The sequence below is a fragment of the Sapajus apella genome, unplaced genomic scaffold, assembly GCF_009761245.1.
Source record: "Sapajus apella isolate SASKATOON/1434 unplaced genomic scaffold, GSC_monkey_1.0 scaffold90, whole genome shotgun sequence".
Lineage (NCBI taxonomy): Eukaryota > Metazoa > Chordata > Mammalia > Primates > Cebidae > Sapajus > Sapajus apella.
This window is the reverse complement of record NW_022437030.1, coordinates 8,908,651-8,923,744: the sequence shown is the minus strand read 5'-3', so window position 1 is coordinate 8,923,744 and position 15,094 is coordinate 8,908,651. Positions and strand designations below refer to the sequence as shown.

At 51.0% G+C, this 15,094-nt stretch overlaps 1 protein-coding gene and 1 non-coding gene across 3 annotated transcripts in view; both read right to left on the bottom strand.

The window, feature by feature from the left end:
* Nucleotides 1-12,826, bottom strand: part of SLC6A2 (solute carrier family 6 member 2) — a 50,503-nt gene extending 37,677 nt beyond the window's left edge. For both annotated transcript variants that reach the window (XM_032255752.1, XM_032255751.1), the window contains exon 1: nucleotides 12,379-12,826. In XM_032255752.1, coding sequence (XP_032111643.1) covers nucleotides 12,379-12,652 — 274 coding nt within the window. In that variant the 5' untranslated portion in view covers nucleotides 12,653-12,826. The remainder of the gene's footprint in view (nucleotides 1-12,378) is intronic.
* LOC116534954 lies at nucleotides 2,489-2,627 on the bottom strand. Its single transcript, XR_004261966.1, has one exon. It is a non-coding gene; the product is annotated as a U4 spliceosomal RNA (small nuclear RNA).
* Nucleotides 12,827-15,094: the final 2,268 nt, after the last annotated feature.

Genomic DNA, 15,094 nt, shown 5'->3' with positions numbered 1-15,094 from the left:
CTTTATGGTCAAATTAGTAAAATCTAGGTTAAGCAAAGCAAAATAGCTTGCTTCTTGCAGGCTTCTCCTAGCCTTTGATACACAAGTGCACGCTGTGACGTGCCAGGAGGGGGGTCACAGGTGTAGCCTTTATCAGATTTATTTAAACACTGAACTTTTTTTTTCATAAATCATCACCCTAAGAATGCCAATCTAACCCAAACCCTTCCTTTTACAGGCAAGAAAATTGAGACCAGAAAAAAAAGAGATACTGCCTAAGTTACATGATGGAGTTTCTAATTTTGCTGGTATCCATATCATTTAGGTTTGCACATGGCTTTCCCAAACATGATCTCACTGGATTCTTCTTAGAGTTTCACAACAGCCTACAAACATAATAACCAGTCAGGGTCATTACATACGCTCGGGGCAAGCTGAGGGGCAGAGAAGGGAGCTTAATGGCTCCTGTTGGTGCTGCTGGTAGGTGATGGAATGTGAATGCCAGATTTGCCTTTGAGCCTTCCAATACAGTAGGTCCCCGCTATTACAGGCGGCTTGAATCAAAGGGGCAGAGGTTCGAGTCTCTGACCAGGGAAGATACCCGCCCAGAGCATCACAGAAAATCATGGGGTTCCTGGGCATCAGGCAGCCATTAATTCCTGGAGAATTCCTGGTGGACTTGGATGTATCTGAGTTGCAGAGACAATTCTCAGCACACCCCGGCAGCCTGAGGTATGCTTAGTGGGCTCTGACTCTGCAAGGTGACTCACTGGGACACATGCGATATGTGCCCAGCTTGCAGGTGTGCCCAAAGCAAAATGCCAGCTCCTTTCCAGACATAGCTGGAGGTGACCAGGCCAGATCTAAACTCCTCTTACCACTCTGGCCTTTAGCTAAGGTGTTGTAACGCTGGAAACCAAATACTCTCTGACCCACTCACAGCAAGAAAACAGGAAATATTTTAACAGTGATAACATTAGCAATGTTAACAAATGGATACCAGCAGTCACACTTGCTCGTCCCCTTCTGAGCTGTAGGCACTTTCATTCAATCCTCACCACAACTCTAAAATACAAAGATCATTATTATTTCCATTTAACAGATGTGGAAACTAAGCCTCCAAGACAGCAAAGAACTGTGGCAAAGGCACATGGTACCCAGGGTCAAACTCACTCAGCTACTCAGACTGTCAGTCTCCACATGTTTCTCAGGGCGCCTCTCCTAAGGAGGAAGCATGAAGTGGTGGCCCCATTGCTGAGAGACCCAGTCCCTTGTAAGTGGAAGATGGATCAGTGGGACAGAAATGGGGAATAGGCAAAACTACTGGGAAATGAGCATCTCCAGTGTATCAAGCAGGACCTGGGCAATGGCTCTGTGATCCCACTTACACTACCCAGAAACCCTCTGAGATAGCAACTGCTATACCCATTTTTCAGATGAGGAAATTTAGGCTTGGAGAAAATAAGTGACCTGTCTGAGCTTATGCTGCTGGTAAGTTGTGGATCTAGAATTTGGGTCCAGATCTGCCTGGCTCCAGAGCTCCAGAGCTGTTTCAACATGACCTACAGATTCCAGAACATTCCAGCCTAGATGAAGGACATGAGTCTGAACAGGATCAGAGGGTGGGCTGTTCTGAAGTTGGGGATCTGGGACCAGCCAAGCCATCTGGTCTATGGGTCATAGGCTGGCCCAATGTTATAATCCCTGCCCCAGGCAGGATGTCTCTGGAGTGGCCACGTGCCATTTCTCCCATTTCTCATTTCTTCCTTTCATTCTCTGCCCTTCTCCCTCTCCCACATAGAAAGGGCTGGTTTGCCAGCTGACGCATGTCTAGACACATTGCTGACAGTGATGGTGGTACTAGTGTGCTGGTGTAGTTGGAGGTAGGCAGTGGGGTTGGTGGAAGTAACAAGTATCATTTGTTGATGGCACCTATTATATGCCAAGCTGCACACAAGCTTTTACATAATCATTCATTTAAAACCACCGCGAGAGAGAATTACCACCAATCCATTTCACAGATGAAGAAACTGAGGTTTGGAAAGGTTAGGTTGCTTGTCCAACTAGCAAGCATGCATCTTGGCTTCAAACTTGGATCTGTCTCAGCCCCACTCTGCCTTGTGGCCAACCGTCACTCCCCTTGAGGATCTAGTGCAAGGGCAAGGGGCAGTTAGATAGGTGTATTAAACTATTCAATAGGGCCAGGCACAGTGGTTCATGCCTGTAATCCCAGAACTTAGGGAGGCCGATGTAGGAGGATTGCTTGAGCCCAGGAGCTCAAGAACAGCCTGGGCAGCAGAGTTGGAGGCTGCAGGGAGCTATGATCACACCTCTGCACTGCAGCCTTGGTGGCAGAGTGAGACATTGACTCAAAAAAGCAAAATAGAAGAAAACAAAACAAAAAAATTAACAAACACTCTTTGGTAGGCCTGAAGATAGAAGTCAGTGGCCCAAGGGAACATGGGGAAGGAAAAAGCCAGGAGTCGCTGCTCAGAGCTCGCCACCGTGGGCTGCCCCCAGCGACTCAATACTCTGCTACATGGCCTAGGAAGGGGTACAGCAACATCGGCCAGTTTCCTCAACTCTATTAGCAATAATCGAGCCTCGGATAAACCTCATTGGCTACGATACTGCCACTGCGCAAAGCTAGTTTCCTCAACTCTAAACCTCTGGGTGGCACTGCCAACACTTAGGCAAATTGCCCAGTTTGGAGTCATTCTTCCTCTGCTGGCTGGGAGGCACAGCAACGTGAGAAAAGCAGGGAAGATGGCAGGTTTGTGTGCGCCGTGGCTCTTCTCTGTGAGTGTATTTGAGATGGACCAGCTGAAGCTTCATTCAGGTGGAAACAGATTAAGAAGGCCAAAAAGTGGTGAAATGGCTGGGTAGAAATGAAAAAACAGCCAGATACCTGTGGCCAGTGCCTTATTCTAAAAGAGGCTAGCTAGCTTGCCCAAGGTCTCTTGCAGAAGGAAACCTGGGAGAGCTTCCTTCTCCTCCTGCAGAAGGAAACTTCAGGCTGAAGAGTCAGGAAGGAGCTCCAGGGATGAGTGAAGTCAACTGAGGTTGCCTGTTTTATAAACAGCTCTGCAGCAGCTCTCTGGAAACCGAGGCTGACTGCAAACCTCATAAAAATGACTGCTCTGCAAGGCTTGTAACTGTTACAATCGTGTGGTTCTGCTCCACCTCCACGTGTGGCAGTGCCAGCTGCAACCAGCCTCACACAGGGTCCAAGAGTCTCAGAACTGCAAGACCAGAATCCTGTCTTGGGTCTGGAATGGTCTGGTTGCATGGGTGCTGGGCTGGTGAGAGCAGACCTGGAAAAACAGGAAGGGCATGCCTCATGAGGGGCTTAGTGCCCAGTGCCTGGGAGTCTCCAAAAACCATATGCATGCACACATATGCACACATGTGCATACTCATGCTAAAGGATACACACTTTTGCACGTTGACACACTCACAGAACCACGTGAGAAAAAGAATTGTCACCCATGAAAGAAACTGAGCAGTGGCCTTTGGATGAATTTAGTAAGAAAAGCATTGGTCCTATCACCTCTGGCCCAGCCACGCTGCCTCCCATCCCACTGTTAGAGAGAACTCTTCTAGGTACAGAAGGGCTCTGGAAGCCTCTGTGCAAATGCCAGGTGCCCAGGAAGGGAGGGCCAGGGATCATTAGGTTTAGAGTGGGTTGTGCTGGAGCAGCCCCCAGCAGGTGGAGGGGTGGAAAACCTGGGGCAGTGAGGGGTGAAGTGGCCAAGACCTGCTGGGGGTCTGGGGGGAGGTGGAGGGAGTGTGGCCAAAGAGAGGCTTCAGGAAGGAGAGGGACTCCCCTGACACCTAGTCTGTTGAGGACAGGATTCCTCAAACTGAATTCTGGCCACACCCTGGTATATGCAAGAAGTGCCAATCCACGGAATAGTTCCACACGCAGCTCAGCTACAGGCTTTCACTGCTGGTGGCATGCACCGAACCCAAATAAAACCTTGGTCTACGCTTGAGGAATCTAGATCTGTCCTCCTTTCCCCAACACCCCAAGGGCACCCTGACAGCACAGGAGACATGGGGACTCAGGAGAGGATGAGACTTTAGTCAAGAGACAGGGCTACTCACACTTTGACACATTTAAAGGTGACAAATCAACAACTGTTAAATAAAACATGTTCTTCCTACTTTGACAAAGAGACCCTTGTAATAGTTCTGTTATGTAGTTCAAGGTTGGAATTCTCAGCTCTTGGAGCTCTGGGCTGTACTGTGGAGGTAAAGGGGAATTCCCGTTTGACCTGTCCCTACTTTCTCCCAGCTCAATCTAGCCATGTCAGGGTTTTTGCACACAGGTGTCCGAGCTGTGTCCACGGGCTTTGCAGACACCTGCTCCTCCTGTAGCACAGCCCACACACAGAAGAGAGAACCCAGCAAGAGGTTCATGTAGACCTAGGAGGTGCCTGAGGCTGTTTGGGCAGGGAATTCTACCATTTGGGTATCGGAGGGTGGCAGGGTATTAGGGTGGGGAGTGTGCTGGGTGGGCAGGCATACTTGGCTCCCAGGAGATGGGAAGGGGGCAGAGCTGGGCTCTTTGAAGCATGGAGGTAGGGCAGGCCTTCATGCCTGGACCTAAAGATAATTGTGTCCCCCAGCCCTGTTATGTGCAGCTATGTGACCTTGTCTAAATGCACCTTCTCTGAGCCTTAGCTCTCCCTTTGTAAATGGGATAATAATACCTGCATCACTAGTTTGCTGTGATAAATAGAGATGTGGAGGTGAAGTGCCAGGCACTTAGTGGGTGCTTTGTAAATGGGACTCATGTCTTGTCATTATACTGAAGAGCTGATGTGCAGCAGCTCTGTCCCCTCGGAACAGTAAGTAAAGGCTCTGCTGCGTGGTGGAGGGTGTCTGGGCCCTTTGTGGAGCACAACATGAACGCTGGCTGGAGGCGGCACACAGGACTCTGTGGCAGTGCCTGGGGCTCCTCATGTCCCTGTCCCAAATAGGGCTGGCTACTCTACCCTTATATCCAAACAAGAGTGCTGACCTTGAGCAAGTGCAGGACAATGGATGCCTCTGGCCACAACCAGCCCTGTTACCCGGAAAGGATGCTTTGCAGTCTGCCTGAAGGATGGCATGAAGGTAGTGGGAGCGGGGTGCGTGCAGTGGAGAGATTTAGGGAATGGAAGCACCAGCCAGAGAGGGGAGCAAGGCCATCTCAGCAAATCTCAGCTGACCCTAAAAGAGTTCTGAAATTGAGATAGCCCCTCAGACATTTCCTACTCAGGAAACTCTATGTGTTTGGCTCTCTGGATGCTCCTGAACCCTGTCCTCTCGGGTCTTCCATGGCGATGTCATTGGATAGACATGATTGACACCATGATTGGACAAATAGAGTATGATGTAATACTAATGTGCTGAGTGGGGAAGCCCAGCAAGGCCTGTCTGTTCAGATTCTTCTTGGTCTCTCTGTGCAGCATTCCTTCCTCCAGGGCCTGGGGCAGGACCCCTTCTGAAATGGGGGTTTTATGACTCAGAATTAGAAAGGTGGATCAGAGAATTTCTTTATGGCCAGTTCCAAGAAAGAAAGGCCAGGGAAAATTCCTGCCTTGGGGAGAAAAGGGAGCAGATGGAAGGGAGGCAGGAGAAGGTCAGAGAGAAAGGGAAGTTCTGTTTTCTGAGGCCTAAAGTATCCCAATGTTACAACAAGAGCTATTGGTATTTTGAGCCAGAAACAATAGATTAATAGATAGATAGATAGATAGACAGACAGTTAGGTATCATAGTAGTACAAAGAGTTATGGTAAGAGCTCAGCTGGAGAGACCCAAGGTGAAGGTGAGGGAGTGCTGTGGTCTGTTTAGCATTGCTATAACAGAATACCTAAGGCTGGGGAATTTATATGTTTCATGATTCTGGTGGCCGGAAAGTTCAAGGTTGGGCAGCTGCATCTGGTGAAGGCCTCTGGCTGCTTCCACTTATGGTAGAAAATTAAAGGGGAGCAGGGGTGCAGAGATCACATGGCAAGAGGGGAACCAAGAAAGTGGGGTGAGAACTCACTAACCCCCTCTGAAGGACATTAATCTACTCATAAGGGATCCACTCTCATGACCCAAATACCTCTCACTAGGCCCCTCATCTCAACACTCCCACACTGGGGTTCAAACTTCAACAGGAGTTTTGGTGGGGACAAACAAACCATATCTAAACCATAGCGGAAAATGTAATAAAGTGTTCCTCTGAGTTTTGTGAGCCACTCTAGCAAACTAATAAAACCCAGACGGGGGTTGGGGAACCCTGATTTATAGACAGTGGGTCTGAACCACAGTAAAATGACCTGGGGCTCATGATAGGAACATAAAGTTGGGGGCATTCTCGTGGGACTGAGCCCGCAGCCTGTGGGATCTGATGCTATCTCCAGGTAGACAGCACCAGCACTGAACTGAATCAGAGGCACTCAGCTGGTGTCTACTGCAGACCTGATTGCTTACTTGGATTACAGGGAGAAACCCCCAAACATCTGGTCACAGACGTCTTCTGTGTTGATTGTTGTTGTTGAGTGAAAGACGTGGAATCAGCCCCACTGAGGGAACACACCCACTCCCCTGATGGATTACATCCAGCCACTTTAAGTAGAAAAATGGGGGTGGAATTCAGGGAAACTGGCATGGGGCTACCCCTCTTTATGTGGTAATTCTCCCTCTGCTGGTCACTTTGGAGTATCTGGACTTGCTTTTTTCCTAATAAAGCTGTGGCTTTAGTAAAATCTCTGTGAAGATTCTGGTTTCCATTTCCTCCATCCTGGTCTCTTTAAGAGAAACACATCAGAGGGTGTTTGGGTTGCTCAGAACTACACCACGGAAAGAAATCGGACCCACAAATAACAGAGCCAGACCTCACCTCCCTCATTTGGGATTAATACCTCCAATATTGGAACTGGAAATGAAGAACTTTTAGGAGATCTGCAGCAGACGATGAGCCCCCTTGAAGGCAAGGATTTTCCTTTGCTCATCCCCATATTCCTGGCATATGATAGGCACTTAATAAACGTTTTTTTGGCTAAATAATGGATCTTGGCAGTGACTCACATGAAGAATGCAGCTAATGAAAGCCCCGGGGCCTTTCTCCACTTGTACTGTGGCCTAATCCTTACTTAGGCAGTTGGGTTTGGGACTGCAGGGCAGGATGTAACATTTATCCCTATTAAATCCCAATCTTGTCAGGAACAGCCCCTTCAGATCCTTTTGACAAGCTTGGAGTAACTAGCCAAACCGTGCCAGTGACCTCAGATCAGGGTCCCAGACGAGCACCACATTCCTGCCAAGGGGTGTACAGACTTGTCAGCGGAGTGCCACACCAGCTGGCTGGCCCATTGTACATCTGAGCTGACAATCAGTGTCTAGCTTGGCAAGCCCGGGGTGGAGATGGCCCCCTGCAGCCAGGCCAGATGTAAGAGCACTGAGTTTGGAAACTCCTGACCTCTGTAGCAGCCACTACTTCATACTTGGTTTTAAGGACCCCAGATATTTTGGCCAGGAGGGCTCCCAAAGGGCTGGGGGTCCCTGAGACTCTGAGCTTCCTTGGGGAGAAAGAAGTCTGCTGGAGACTCAGAACCACAGAATGTCATAGGACCCCATGCAGGAATTCTAATCCCCATTTGCCAGGTGAGGAATCTGTAGTGAGACAAGATCAGGCTGTCAGGAGATGGAGCAAAGCCCCGCCCCGATTCCTCAGTCTTTCTATCATGCTTGGGTCCCAGACCCAAGTGGGACTACCTTCCAGCCTTATTTCCTTCCATCGATTTCATCTCAGGATGAATCCTGTTCCTTCCAAAATCAGGATCCTGACCCACTCCTAAGGCTAGATGCAGTCAATATCATTGAACCATAAAAAAATACTAATAACTACTACATGTATGGAGCCCCTATTGTGTGACATCATTTTAAGGAGTTTACATATATTGTCCCTGATGCTGTCTCACCCTGCAGAAAGGTGCTGTGGAAAGCCGGGAGAGATAAGAGTGGAGAAATTCTCCTTTTCTGCGTAAGGAAACCGAAGCTCAGATCAGCAAAGGGGAGTGATTTGCCTACTATTACCTTTCTAGCAAATGTTAGGCTCAGGCCCTGAACCTAAGGACCATATTTTTCTACAATGCACAGACCAAAGCTGTCCTCAGGACAGGGCTCAAACAGAAGCAGCCATGTGCAAAGGATAATTCACAGTGGCCACTTCCCTGGAGGAAAGGCAGACGTGAGCACCTAGTCAATCTTTCCGTTCTTCCCCAAGGACCAGGACAGACCAGGATCACAGGTGCAAAGGGAAAATCTAGAATCACCACCTGGTACTGCCTCCTCATGGAGACCAGCTATTTGAGAAGGTTCTGAACAAAGCCCTGGAATTTCTGAGAGTGGCTTTCCCTACCCAAAGCCTCCTGCAGCCTGGGCATCCCAGCAGCTGGCCATGGGGAAGATGTTCAGACAGGCTGATCTTTTCCAGTAATTTATTCAGAAGACATTAGCCAGGGGCCTAAACTATTGGCACCGTCATCACTTCAAAACATCCTCTAGTCTGGGCCAGCATGAACAGTCGGAATTGCAGAGGCTGCAGTGTTAATACTGGTGCCAACAGAGCACACTAAGGGCTGTTAGATAATAGGCCGGGTGATCCTGGCTTCGGTGTAACCCTGAGTCAGGGCACCGGAAAGGAATAAATCTTGTGGTGTCATCCAAGCTCATGTTCAGCTGTAGCTGGGAACCCGAGGCTCAGAGAGGGACTGTACTATGCCCTAGATCACACAGAGAGAGACGGAGCTCGTATTCAAAGTCCAGTCTTCTGGCTGCTTCTGCAGTTGCAGGAGACTCACCCTCCTGACCACTTGCTCATCTCCGGGGCTAATTTCAGAATTACTGGATGAGAATTTTTTGATCCACAAAAAGAGAAGTAGGACGCCTCAACAGAATTAAACCCCAGAGGGTGCTGGCTGAGCATGTCTGAAGGGATCTCGTATTCTGGGATGGGGGTGCTGCACTGCTCCCCCACACCAACTGTGAACATCCTAACCAGAAATGGAAATTCTCTGGTATAACATCCCCACCCCTTAGCCAAGGCCTCTGCAGCCTGGTCCCAACCTGCCCCTCCACTCTTATCTCTCCCAGCTTGCCCTGCAGCCAGCCTGCACTCCTGTTCTCTCCGATGATTCCATGTACATTCCTGCCCCAGGTGCACACCTGGAGACTTCCTCCCTTCTCACTGCTGCTCTCTGCCCTCCCCATCCAGAGGTTCAACCACAACCCACCTCCTCCCAGCCCTTCCTAAGCAGCCCTTCCTCAGGCCTTTAGAGCAACTGTCTAAAGCCCTTGTCTCTCCATCCATTTCATACATCATTATAATGACATTAACAGAAATCAGCAGTCACCTTTCCTAAGGCCACACTCCATGCCAGGCTCTCCATGAGTTATTACATTTGGTCCCCACAACAATGCTGTGAGCTGAACACCATTCTTTCCATTTGACAGGTGAGGAAACTGAGGCCTGGAGACCTGCCAGAGCCAAACAGCTGGAAACCGGAACTCAGGACTCCACAGCTAAGACCTCTAATGAATAGGCTGCCACGGCCCCACCGTGTATGTGGCTTCACTTTATTAGTCACCACGGAGTGTTTCTGTTGTTGTTTCTGAATAGGGTTGGAGGTCTCCGAGGGCTTGGACAATTTCATTAACTTATTCAACAGCAGTTTGTTGGGCACTTTCTACCAAAGTCCTGGGATCTAGACCTTATCTTGGGTATTAGAAATACGGGGATAAAAAGCCACAATCTCTGCTCTCATTGTGCCCCTTCCTCTTTGGGATACAGACCCACAAAGAGGCAAACCACCTATCAACTTGGGATGAGCTGTTTTGAGTTAGCAAGCCTGGGAGGAGGAGCTTTTGGCCAACTTCATCGAAAGATGGGAACCTGTGAGAAGTGTGGTCATTTTGTGTCCTAAGAACCTGGTATATTACCCTGCATACAACAGGTGCTTTTTATCTGCATTGCTGGCAACGGCTAAATGAGCACACATTGTCAATGAAAGCCCTGGAATATCCATCTAGCTGACTTGTCAAATTGGCCATCTGGATGCTTTCAGTTTCAACAAACGCATAGAGCAGAGGGAAGAACGTGCAACACGACAACAAAGATGCAGGTGACTAAAGCTCCTGGCAGGCAGAAGTGGTGGCTCATGCCTCTTGGTGACTATGACCCCTGCAGGGCCTAGCACTGTGCCTCACACCAAGGGGAACCAGAAAAATATTGCTGATTAATGACAGAGCCTTCCACTGTCTAGAGACAAGCAGTCTGGGGCGGTCACTGAGGACAGGCGAGATGGCGTGTCCTAAGGTCTGTCATTCATCATCTCTCTGCCTGCTAAAAAATACAGAGAATCTGCATTTTCTCGCTTCCTGGGTCCAAAGGGCCATGCTCAAACCTGCCCAGGAACCCTTGAGAGGCTACAGCTGCCAAATGTGGGAGAGTTTCACCTCTGGATTAGCTTCTCCTTTTCTCACCTTTCTCTGCCCATGACCATCCCAGGGCCAGACACAAGCACTGAGTCTGCAGAGTCATAAGTTGTTCCCCCAGGGATCAGGCACTAGACTTCAAATGCCCCTGAAGCTCAGGACTGCTGTCCCAGCTATCAGATCTCAGACTATCTGACAATGAGACCCATCTCTGTCAGCTCCAACCTTGGGTTAACTTACTCGTAGGAAGAGCTAACTGCTTTCTTACTTGACATCCTCTGCTCAGAGCCACCTGTGCTCTATGGTGATCTCACTCCCTTTTTTTTTTTTTGAGACAGAGTCTTGCTCTGTCACCCATGGACTAGGCTGGAGTGCAGTGGCATGATCTCAGCTCACTGCAACCTCCACATCCCAGGTTCAAGTGATTCTCCTGCCTCAGCCTCCTGAGTAGCTAGGATTACAAGCATGTGCCACTATGCCCAGCTAAGTTTTTGTATTTTTAGTAGAGACGAGGTCTCACCATGTTACCAAGGCTGGTCTCAAACTCCTGAGCTCAGACAGTCTGCCCACCTTGGCCTCCCAAAGTGCTAGGATTACAGGTATAAGCCACCATACCCGGCCCCACTCCTTTTTTGCAAACACCAAGTATTGCCCATCCCAAAGCAAGTGTCCAGAGTACACACAGAAGCAAAGAGCCATGAGTCCTGGAGCCTGTGAACAGGTCATGAGCTTTCCCTCTACCCAGCTCTAAATTCTTGCCCTTCCTCTTTCTGACCTCCCTCAAGTCCAGAGTCACAGCTACTGCCAGGCAGTATGGCCAAGTGGATAGAGAGAGGCTTTCAGAGCTGGGCCCTCTTCTCCAATTTCTTCCTCTAGAAGGGCTATTTTCCCAGGCTCTAGGGTGCCTCTGAGCTCATCCCAGCAAAAGCGGCAGGATTGGGCACCCCAGGAGAAAAGCCCCTCAGGAAGGAGCTAGGGCTTGGGGTTCAACACCCTGACTCCCCGGGCCACTTCCCTAGCCCAGAGTGCTGTTATTCTTCTTTGATTGACTGTAGATGATCTCCAGGCTCTCGTTCTCAGGCAGATGGGCAATTGGACCACCCAGCAGGAGAAGAGGGAGAGAGTATGGTTGTTACACTGGAGTCTTCTCCAGACCCCTCTCCCACTCCTCCCTACAATGTGGCTAGAACTTGAGGAGGTAGAGGTTTCGCCCCAATCATCTAGGCCTCCTACCTTGAGGACCAGGCCAGTTCTTGGCACCTACTGATCTGATTCCACCTGGGCTGTGCTTGCGGAACCCTTCAGCAAAACAACTACCAACCTGAGAGTGGCATTCTTTCTGATACTGACTTCTCCTTGTGTGTTTCTATTCCCAAGACCACAGGGCCTCCCCAGATGCCTTCAGAGAGCCAAAGTCTTCTCACCAGTCCTGGCCCAGAGGTTTCCTTTCCCCAGGCTCAAAGTGCTAGATTTAAGGTCACTGTGGGCCTGGTTGTCACATCCCACTCACTTCTGGTGCCCCTTCGAGAGCTCTTGGAGCCTCCACTTCCCTTCCAGCAGACCATCAAAAGGTCAGGCTCCCCTTCACAACCTGGCACCCTAGATTCTGTTCTTCCATCCATGTGCCTATCATAACCTTAGGGTCATGCCTGTATTTCACTTTTCCACCGCTTTGCTCCCAGCGTCCCCAATCCTGACACTTAACGCTGGGACGAGCTCAGAGGTACCCTTTAAAGATCCCAGGAACACGATCTTCCAGAGGACTCAAATCCTTTTTTTCCCCTTAGCCCTGTCCGTCCCCTTTCTGTGCCCCAGATTTGCCCCTGTGTTTCCTGGCTTCCCCTCCGTGTGTATCCCACCTCCTGTCCCAGTCACCGCTGCAGACGGAGGGCCTCCCTCAAATCCCCAGCTGGACCCCGCGCTCACCGCCGCCGTTCTTGTAGCAGAGGTAGGGGAAGCGCCACACGTTGGCCAGGTCCACCGCGAAGCCGACTACGGACAGTAGGAAGTCGATCTTCTTGCCCCAGGTCTCCCGGGTCTGCGCGTCACCGTCGCGGGGCGCCAGCAGGCACTGGACGCCGTTGCGCTCCTTCACCACCAGCAGATCCGCAGATTTGCGCTCCCGAAGGGGCTGCTCCGGTCCCGCGTCCGCCCCGCTGTTCTCGGGCTGCACCTGCGGGTTCATCCGCGCCAGAAGCATGGGTGCGGCTGGCAAGAAGAACTTTAGCGGTCCTGGGGGCACGCCGAGGCTCTGCTTGGATAAAGGGAAAAGAGATGGTTATAGGGCAGTTCCTCCCTACTTGGATCTCCCGAGACCACCTGGGAGCTCTGCGGACACTGGGATCAACGCGTGCTGAGCGGACACAGGGCTCCCAGGAAAAGGCGCGCGTCTGTTGGAAAAATTTGGAAACAGAGGTTGTGACACGCCGGAGCTCAGAGTTGGAGACCTCTTCTGACAGCCCTGTGGGTGTGTCTGAAAACTCCGCAGCACTTTTCCTCGTCCGTCCACTCTCTCCTGCCCCAATTGGCTGGGTTTGAACTCACCGAGCCTGGGGCAGTGTGCTGGCCCCTCCCCAGCTGGGGCCGCCCCACTTCAACAGCCCCGGGAGCCTTCCTGGACACAACGCCACTGAACTACAAACTCGCTGGCCCTCTGCTCGCGCGTCTTGCCCCGGGCCTCCCCGGCACACCTAGCCCGGTCCCGCGCTCAGGGCGCACTCACTTGTCCTGGGGATCCCTGGTGCCGTGCGCCCTGCCTGCCCCTGACCGGCGGCTCCTCCGCAGGCTCTGGGGCGCGGGCTGGGTCTGGGCTCCGCCGCGTGGCGCTCAGGCTCGTCTGGGGAAGCGCTGGAGGCGCGGAGCGGCCGGCGGGGCGCGGGCTGACTGGTTCTGGCTAAGCCTGGCGGGGACCGGGCTGGTAATGTAGCCTGCGCCCCAGGTAACGAGCCGATTGCATTAACCCAGCGCCCGGCCCGCTCCGTCTGGAGCCTGTTAGCGCTAATGGAGACTGACAGCGCGGCCGCGGATGGGCAGGGGCGGGAGTGCGGCGCGGGCTCCTAGGGATCTGGGGGACCCGGGCGCGCACTCCCTTTCAATTCTGCGCCGGCCACCGCATGCCGCTCCCAAGGGCACCAGGCTCTGATCTCCCACCACCGGGAGCGAGTGACAGACTCTCCAGAACTGGGTCTGCGTCGCATCAGAGAGGAGGCCAAAACAGGACTGAAGAAGCGGCGACCGGTAGAGCACCAGCTCTGTCGTCCGCAGCAGGCCGCTTAAACCACCTGGCCAGAGCTGCTTCATCAAGGAAATGGGAATGTGCAGCTCAGGGCCCCGTATTGCAAATAGGCAGGCAGCGGGCTGCTGGGCAGTTTTGTCGGAGCCGCATAGCATGTTGACATGTCATAGCCCAGCACTTACTCCTGCATCTCTGTTATTTATGGGCAGTGTAGCAGGGCATTTGAGGCTGTGACCCGTGTTCTATGAGGCTGAGAACTACTATTCATTCATTCATCTATTCATTAATTAACCCGTCATGCATTTGTTCTTCCATATGCCTGCTATGTGCCAGGCACTGTTCAGGGCTCTTGGGTTACACTGGTGCAGCACAACTGGGAGATTCCTGACCTCGTCGAGTTTACGTTCTGCCGGCCGAGACAGAGGAAATGGAAAGCACAATAAATACACACGTTATATGATGGGGGAAGGGAATGGGGGGGACAGTGGGGCTGCGGTTTTCATAACGTGTCAGGGAATTTGAGACGGTAACAATTAAACAAGTAAAGAAGTGAGCCATTTGGACCTGATAGTCGTTTCCTCATTCATTCATTCATTTGTAATCCGTTTAGCAGATGCTGATCACCTGCTCTGTGCTTGAACAGTGCTGGCTAGAGAGGAGATAGTCCCTACCTTCAAGGAGCTCCCAGGCCAGTGTGTAAAGAGTCTATCACAACCCAGTGTGGTCAGGACAGGTTGTGACCCACTTGCTGTTTTCTCTGCCTGAGTTGTTCAGGTCTCAGTTCAGAGATTCCTTCCGACCACTCAAATTGGAAATACACCCTCACTCTCTATCCTATCACTCTATTTATTCCTTTGTTACATCACTATCCGAATTTATTCTAGTTGTTTAATTTTATGCCCCCCCCCTTGGGTGGTATGTGAGCTCCACAAGCACAGGAACCTTGTCTGTCATTTACAACACATGTTCTGGCACCTGAAACATACTAGAGCATCAACCAGAATGTGAAGTGAATGAATGAATGAATGGTGGTGTGTGGGGATGTTTAGAACATTTGCACCAGAGGAACCATCATCACAAATGTCCTCTGGGCAGGATGTAGAGGGGAGAGGAAGGGAAATCTAGAGAGGTGGTGGGTTCCCCTGCCTTCTGGGGGCTGATGACAGAAGGCAGAAGGTGAGGGAAAAGATTGAGCAGAGGTTTTAGGACAAGAGCCCAGAACTGTAGGTTTCCACAAATGAAAGGTGTTTATCTCCTTTGATCTATTGGACCATCACGACAAGCCTGTAAGGAAAGCAGGAAGAGAATCATGTTTCCGTGTATCAGGTCAGGAAACTGTGGCTCTGTGGGCTAAGGGGACCTGTCCAAGGTCCCACAGATTGGAAGTCACAGAGTGGAAATGAGAAC